General features: G+C 46.8%; 2 protein-coding genes across 2 annotated transcripts; both read left to right on the top strand.

Annotated features, from left to right (window-relative positions):
- Positions 1 to 2,135: 2,135 nt before the first annotated feature.
- Positions 2,136 to 4,144, top strand: LOC121007564 (E3 ubiquitin/ISG15 ligase TRIM25-like). Its single transcript, XM_040439591.1, has one exon. The coding sequence runs from the start codon at positions 2,516 to 2,518 to the stop codon at positions 4,073 to 4,075; it is 1,560 nt and encodes a 519-aa protein (XP_040295525.1). The 5' UTR covers positions 2,136 to 2,515; the 3' UTR covers positions 4,076 to 4,144.
- A 1,601-nt stretch (positions 4,145 to 5,745) lies between these two features.
- LOC121007563 (E3 ubiquitin/ISG15 ligase TRIM25-like) lies at positions 5,746 to 7,862 on the top strand. The gene has a single exon (XM_040439590.1). It carries the CDS (start codon positions 5,927 to 5,929, stop codon positions 7,490 to 7,492), a length of 1,566 nt encoding a protein of 521 aa, XP_040295524.1. The 5' UTR covers positions 5,746 to 5,926; the 3' UTR covers positions 7,493 to 7,862.
- The last annotated feature ends 193 nt before the right edge of the window (positions 7,863 to 8,055 follow it).

Here is an 8,055-nt window from a genome sequence, read left to right as displayed (position 1 = left end):
GGCACACCCCGTGCGCACGCCTATGCTGCCCAGGGGCGGATTAAGTGCATGATAGGCCCGGGGCTGTCTACCCAACTTGGGCCCCCCCCCCCCCACCTCCATTTTAGTTTAGTTTTTTTTTTGTATGAAGAGGCTGCGGTGCTTCATGAGCGCCACAGTCTCTTCTTAGGCCATATGACATCTACAGACAAAAAAAAAATACCCCAAATTGGGTCCTAAACTGAAAAATTTAGTCGCCAAATTTAAAATACATATAATTGTAATAAAAAAGACATGGAGGAGAATACAGCACCACATACCTCTTACATCCAGTGACATCTCCTGTCATGTAGACCTTCTCTTTCCTCTTCTCCTCCATTTGACCCAGACCACCATGGCAAATTCTTTCAGCCGCATCTCGTCTCTACAGTTTGTAACACAGACACGTTAGATTTCTAAATTTTTCCATCAACCTCCTCATCCTGCTGCCACCCCCAATATTGTGCCCGTTGTGCCCCCCAATGCCCCAGGTACTATACTGCTGAAAAAATAGTGACACTAATAGACATAATTGGGGTAATTTATCAAACTGGTGTAAAGTAGAACTGGATTTCCAAAAGAGCTGTCAAATATGAAAGGTGGAATCTGATTGGCTGCTATGGGCAACTAAGCCAGTTCTACGTTACACCAGTTTGATAAATTACCCCAAATGTTCCTATAGTGTCCACAGCAGCTATAATGTCCCCTAGAGACCCCCAGTAATAATAACACCCTCTATTGTGCTCCAGGCAATAATCCCTGTATAGTGTCCCAAGAAATAATAGAATTGCCCCTACAGTGCCTCCCCAATAGCAACACCCCCATATAGTAATTTCCACCACACTGCCCCCATATAGTAGTTTTCCCCCACACAGTAATTTCCCCCAAACTGCCCCCATATAGTAGTTTGCCCCCACACAGTAATTTGCACCACACTGCCCCCACATAGTAATCCCCCCATAGTAATTTGCCCCCACACAGTAATTTCCCCCAAACTGCCCCCATATAGTAGTTTGCCCCCACACAGTAATTTGCCCCACACTGCCCCCACATAGTAATCCCCCCATAGTAATTTGCCCCCACACAGTAATTTCCCCCAAACTGCCCCCATATAGTAGTTTGCCCCCACACAGTAATTTGCACCACACTGCCCCCACATAGTAATCCCCCCATAGTAATTTGCCCCCACACAGTAATTTCCCCCAAACTGCCCCCATATAGTAGTTTGCCCCCACACAGTAATTTGCACCACACTGCCCCCACATAGTAATCCCCCCATAGTAATTTGCCCCCACACAGTAATTTGCACCACACTGCCCCCACATAGTAATCCCCCCATAGTAATTTGCCCCCACACAGTAATTTGCACCACACTGCCCCCACATATCAATTTCCCCACACTGTTCCCACATAGCAATTTCCCCACACTGCCCCCACATAGTAATTTGCCCCCACATAGCAATTTCCCAACACTGTCCCCACATAGAAATTACCCCACACTGTCCCCACATAGCAATTACCCCCACACTACCCCCACATAGTAGTCCCTCCCATAATAATTTGCCCCCACACTGCCCCATCTAGTAATTTGCCCCCACATAGTAGTCCCTCTCATAATAATTTGCCCCCACATAGTAATTTGTCCCCACATAGTATTCCCTCCCATAATAATTTGGCCCCATACAGCCCCCATCATGTACTCGATTTATCTTCCCTAATATGTCCTCCTGTGTGTGTGTGTGTGTGTGTGTCCCCCCCCCCCCCCCAAAGTAGGCACATGAAATAAAAAAAAAATGAACAAAAAATGAAAAGCTAAATACTCACCTATGGCCAGGCGTGAGCTCGCAGAGGAAGGCGGGATGAGTCAGGCGCGTGATGACGTCATCACGCACACCTGCATCGGGATTTCACTACCGCATAGGCCTCAGGCCTACAATGCCTGAAGCCTATGGCGGTGATAGGCGACGGGAGAGGGAGCTATGCACTCCCGTGCCCCGCCGCAGTAATACAGTATTTAGGCGTTCGGGTCAGCGGCACGCCTGGGGGGGTTTGAACCCCCCTATCTTCCCCCTTATCTACGCCCCTGACTGCAGGTGTGGTGAAACTACATCTCCCATCATGCACACTTGCTTGGCTGTTCTCTTAACTCCCACAGAAGAGAAAGGAGCATGCTGGGAGTTGTAGTTCCACAGCAGCTAGAGTGCCGAAGGTTGCTGATTCCTGGTCTAAGATGTTTAGAAAGATATGGAAGAGTTTACAGAGTAGCCACTGAATTCCACCAAAGACAGGAGTCCGGGGAAATCTGTGACTGCGCTACAACTACTCCACCAGGATCCGCACCAGATCCCGTCAGTGATCACTCATCATTGTCTTCCTCAGTATGAATCAGCAGTAAACACAATCCCTGAGCTGCAGGGGTTAATTCTTCTACAGGAGCTCTCCGCCCTCTTATGGGAAGAGACTTTTTCACTTTCGGTTCCTGCTCCTCCGTACCACAATGGCGTCTGCTGATCTGAGGGCCGAGCTGGACTGCTCCATCTGCCTGAGCCTCTATACAGATCCCGTATCCCTGAGATGTGGACACAACTTCTGCCGCTTCTGTATCATGACAGTGCTGGATGCACAGGAGGCAGCTGGAGTGTATTCCTGTCCTGACTGCAGAGAAGAATACCTGGAGCGTCCGGCCCTGGAGAAGAAAAGGAAGATAGTGGAGAGTTTCTTATCTGCTCAGCCTGATATGGAGGAGAACGGGATCTTCTGTACTTACTGTACTAAGTCTCCTGTACCGGCTGTGAGGACATGTCTGCAGTGTGAGGCCTCGTTCTGTGGAGAACACTTGAGTAGACACAGTAAGTCATCAGAACATACTTTGGTTGAACCTACTGCTACCCCGAAGGAAAGAAAATGCTCCACACACGAGGAGGTGCTGAAATATTATTGTCCTATAGACGCCGCCTGTATCTGTGTGTCCTGCTGCGTGGCCGGAGACCACAAGGGACATGACGTGGAGCTGCTAGACGTGGCCTTTGAGAAGGAGAAAGAGAAACTGAGGAAATATCTAGAGCAAGAAAACCCACAAAAAGCTAAAATTCTGACGAAACTTCAGAATCTGCAGGATCGTCAGAGGAATATCCAGGAGAAAGCCTCTGATAAGAGGAAGAACGTCTGGAAGTTATTTATGGACATTAAAGAGCAACTGGAAATGGCAGAAAAGAAAGCGCTGAGCGAGATCTCCAGGCAGGAGGAGAAGATTGTGTCCCAGATATCTGATCTGATCAAGAAGCTGGAAATAGAGGAGGACGAGCTGTCCAGGAAGATGCGTCACGTGGAGAAGATGTGTCATGTCACCGACCCAATAAGACTCCTACAAGAAAATGACATTACAGTATGTGGTCATGGAGATGATGAGGACACAGGGGGAGATGGTGGAAAGATCAGGTCTGAGGATGATCTGGATGAGGTTCTGATCTCACTGACCTTATACCGATCTATGAGGGATATTGTCACCAATGTCACATCAGAGCTCAGGCTCCATGTTCCAGACATATTGCTGGATGAGGACACTGCTAATAGACGTGTGAAGATATCAGAAGATCTGAAAACAGCAACAAGTACAGAAAAAGAACAATACAGACCAAAATCACCAGGAATGTTCCTGGATTATTTCCAGGTGTTAAGCAGATGTGGCCTCTCCTCAGGAAGGCATTACTGGGAGGTAGAGTGGGACCAGAAAGGAGGATGTGACATCGGACTGTCCTATCCCAGTATAGAAAGGAACGGAGATGAGTCTGGTCTTGGACTTAATGATAAATCTTGGTGTCTGGATATGTCTGGTGCAGGATGTCAAGTGCGTCACCGCTCAGTCGGATCCCCCCTCAGTGTAGATACAACATGTCCTAGACTTGGGGTCTTCTTAGACTATGAGGCTGGGCGTCTGTCCTTCTATCAGCTGTGTGACCCCATCAGACACTTACACACCTTCACCGCCTCCTTCTCTCAACCCCTACATGTTGTCTTCTGTGTGTGGTCTGGAGCCTCTGTTAGAATAATAAGCTGAGGCCGATGCGTCCACGTCCCGTTATAATCTCCGCCTATAAGTCACTATATAGCGCTGTATGGGCGGAGCCTCTGATCACATAATGTACAGTACAGACCAAAAGTTTGGACACACCTTCTCATTCAAAGAGTTTTCTTTATTTTCATGACTATGAAGGCATAAAAACTATGAATTAACACATGTGGAATTATATACATAACAAACAAGTGTGAAACAACTGAAAATATGTCATATTCTAGGTTCTTCAAAGTAGCCACCTTTTGCTTTGATTACTGCTTTGCACACTCTTGGCATTCTCTTGATGAGCTTCAAGAGGTAGTCCCCTGAAATGGTCTTCCAACAGTTTTGAAGGAGTTCCCAGAGATGCTTAGCACTTGTTGGCCCTTTTGCCTTCACTCTGCGGTCCAGCTCACCCCAAACCATCTCGATTGGGTTCAGGTCCGGTGACTGTGGAGGCCAGGTCATCTGGCGCAGCACCCCATCACTCTCCTTCATGGTCAAATAGCCCTTACTTTCAAAGTTTTCCCAATTTTTCGGCTGACTGACTGACCTTAATTTCTTAAAGTAATGATGGACACTCGTTTTTCTTTACTTAGCTGCTTTCTTCTTGCCATAATACAAATTCTAACAGTCTATTCAGTAGGACTATCAGCTGTGTATCCACCTGACTTCTCCTCAACGCAACTGATGGTCCCAACCCCATTTATAAGGCAAGAAATCCCACTTATTAAACCTGACAGGGCACACCTGTGAAGTGAAGACCATTTCAGGGGACTACCTCTTGAAGCTCATCAAGAAAATGCCAAGAGTGTGCAAAGCAGTAATCAAAGCAAAAGGTGGCTACTTTGAAGAACCTAGAATATGACATATATTCAGTTGTTTCACACTTGTTTGTTATGTATATAATTCCACATGTGTTAATTCATAGTTTTTATGCCTTCAGTGTGAATCTACAATTTTCATAGTCATGAAAATAAAGAAAACTCTTTGAATGAGAAGGTGTGTCCAAACTTTTGGTCTGTACTGTATGTCCACAATTATGTTTTTATAATAATCATTGTAATAATAAAGATTAATGTTATAATACATGTGTGCATGTTTTTGGTGATTTTTTTGTATGTTGACACACATGTTAAACTACTGGTGTTTTTGTTAATATCGGTGTTTCTGATAATCAATGTAACTAAATGAAGGAGGAATGACTGTCATAGCGATCATTCCTCCCCAGTCACTTTACATCGGCCTGTGTAATAGGCTGATGCAAATGAGCGCCAATCAAAATTTTTTTTATTTGCGGCCCCTCGAAATAGAACGATGTTACAGTGCGGCCCTCAGACCAAAAAAGGTTGTGCACCCCTGGTCTAAAGTAAATCAACTGAGCAGAGGTATAAATGTAGACAAGAGGGTCTAAGACAGGAATCAACAACCTCCGGCACTGCAGGTGTGGTGAAACGACATCTCCCATTATGCACACTTGCTTGGCTGTTCTCTTAACTCCCACAGAAGAGAAAGGTGCATGCTGCGAGTTGTAGTTCCACAGCAGCTAGAGTGCCGAAGGTTGCTGATTCCTGGTCTAAGATGTTTAGAAAGATATGGAAGAGTTTACAGAGTAGCCACTGAATTACACCAAAGACAGGAGTCCGGGTCCGGGGAATTGTGTGACTGCGCTACAACTACTCCACCAGGATCCGCACCAGATCCCGTCAGTGATCACTCATCATTGTCTTCCTCAGTATGAATCAGCAGTAAACACAATCTCTGAGCTGCAGGGGTTAATTCTTCTACAGGAGCTCTCCGCCCTCTTAGGGGAAGAGACTTTTCCACATTCAATTCCTGCTCCTCAGTACTACAATGGCGTCTGCTGACCTGAGGGCCGAGCTGGACTGCTCCATCTGCCTGAGCCTCTATACAGATCCTGTATCCCTGAGATGTGGACACTTCTTCTGCCGCTTCTGTATTGTGAGTGCGCTGGATGCGCAGGAGGCAGCTGGAGTGTATTCCTGTCCTGACTGCAGAGCAGAATATCTGAAGCGACCGGCCCTGGAGAAGAACAGGAAGCTGGAGAACATAGTGGAGCGTTTCTTATCTGCTCAGCCTGATATGGAGGAGACCGGGATCTTCTGTACTTACTGTACTAAGTCTCCTGTACCAGCTGTGAGGACATGTCTGCAGTGTGAGGCCTCGTTTTGTGGAGAACACTTGAGTAGACACAGTAAGTCATCAGAACATACTTTGGTTGAACCCACTGCTACCCCGAAGGAAAGAAAATGCTCCACACACAAGGAGGTGCTGAAATACTATTGTCCTATAGACGTCGCCTGTGTCTGTGTGTCCTGTTGGGTGGCCGGAGACCACAAGGGACATGATGTGGAGCTACTGGACGTGGCCTATGAGAAGGAAAAAGAGAAACTGAGGAAATATCTGGAGGAACTAAACCCACAAAAAGCAAAAATTCTGAGGAAACTTCAGAATCTGCAGGATCGTCAGAGGAATATCCAGGAGAAAGCCTCTGATAAGAGGAAGAAGGTCAGGAAGTTATTTATGGACATTAAGGAGCAACTGGAAATGGCAGAAAAGAAAGCGCTGAGCGAGATCTCCAGGCAGGAGGAGAAGATTGTGTCCCAGATATCTGATCTGTTCAAGAAGCTGGAAATAGAGGAGGACGAGCTGTCCAGGAAGATGTGTCACGTGGAGGAGATGTGTCATGTCACCGACCCAATAAGACTCCTACAAGAAAGTGACATTACAGTATGTGGTCATGGAGATGATGAGGACACAGGGGGAGATGGTGGAGAGGGCAGGTCTGAGGATGATCTGGATGAGGTTCTGATCTCACTGACCTTACACCGATCTATGAGGGATATTGTCACCAATGTCACATCAGAGCTCAGGCTCCATGTTCCAGACATATTGCTGGATGAGGACACTGCTCATAGACGTGTGAAGATATCAGAAGATCTGAAAACAGCAACAAGAACAGAAGAAGAACAGAACAGACCAGAATCACCGGGAAGGTTCCTGGATTGGGATCAGGTGTTAAGCAGATGTGGCCTCTCCTCAGGAAGACATTACTGGGAGGTAGAGTGGAACCAGAAAGGAGGATGTGACATCGGACTGTCCTATCCCAGTATAGAAAGGAAAGGACGGCAGTCTAGTATTGGATGTAATGATAAATCTTGGTGTTTGTATATGTATGGTGCAGAATGTGCAGTGTGTCACCGCTCAATCAGATCCCCCCTCAATGTAGATACATGTCCTAAACTTGGCGTCTTCTTGGACTATGAGGCCGGGCGTCTGTCCTTCTATCGGCTGTGTGACCCCATCAGACACTTACACACCTTCACCGCCTCCTTCTCTGAACCCCTACATGTTCTCTTCTATGTGCGCGATGGAGCCTCTGTTAGAATAATAAGCTGAGGCCGATGCGTCCACGTCCCGTTATAATCTCCGCCTATAAGTCACTATATAGCGCTGTATGGGCGGAGCCTCCGATCACACAATGTATATGGCGGCTCTATTGGGGGGGGGGGGGGTTACTGTACGATTATTTTATATTCCTTGGAGATCAGATCCAGAATCGATGCTTGAGACAAATTAAAAGTTACGTCGTCTGCACACAAGTTCGTATTCGCACCAATACCTGCAATGTGTGATTACGGTTTTTGGTGCGGATAAGATGCGGTTTTCCACTGAAAAGGGTGAAATCCGCAGCTAAAACCACAAACATAACTGACAGGCCGCAGATCTGGGAATCCGCACGGAAATAATCGGCGAAATCTCATACACTTTGCTGGTGCTGTAATTCGTTACGGTTTTTGCACATGGGAATTCCCGTGGAAAGACTGAGCGTATTCCGCAACGTGCGCAGATGGCCTTCGGGTACAAGCCCCCGGTGCGTATTACCTGCTGGTTTTCCAGAGTGAAATAATACCGCCTAAGCAGATGGGATTCTCAGTATCTCTTCTACACGGAGCGGAAGT

The sequence above is a fragment of the Bufo bufo genome, chromosome 7 (genome assembly GCF_905171765.1).
Source record: "Bufo bufo chromosome 7, aBufBuf1.1, whole genome shotgun sequence".
NCBI classification, from domain to species: domain Eukaryota; kingdom Metazoa; phylum Chordata; class Amphibia; order Anura; family Bufonidae; genus Bufo; species Bufo bufo.
The sequence above is the reverse complement of the archived record's forward strand: the minus strand, read 5'-3'. Positions and strand labels throughout refer to the sequence as shown.

Excerpts from the sequence above, each read along its gene's own strand:
- LOC121007564 (XM_040439591.1), top strand. The coding sequence starts at position 2,516 with ATGGCGTCTGCTGATCTGAGGGCCGAGCTGGACTGCTCCATCTGCCTG.
- LOC121007563 (XM_040439590.1), top strand. The coding sequence starts at position 5,927 with ATGGCGTCTGCTGACCTGAGGGCCGAGCTGGACTGCTCCATCTGCCTG.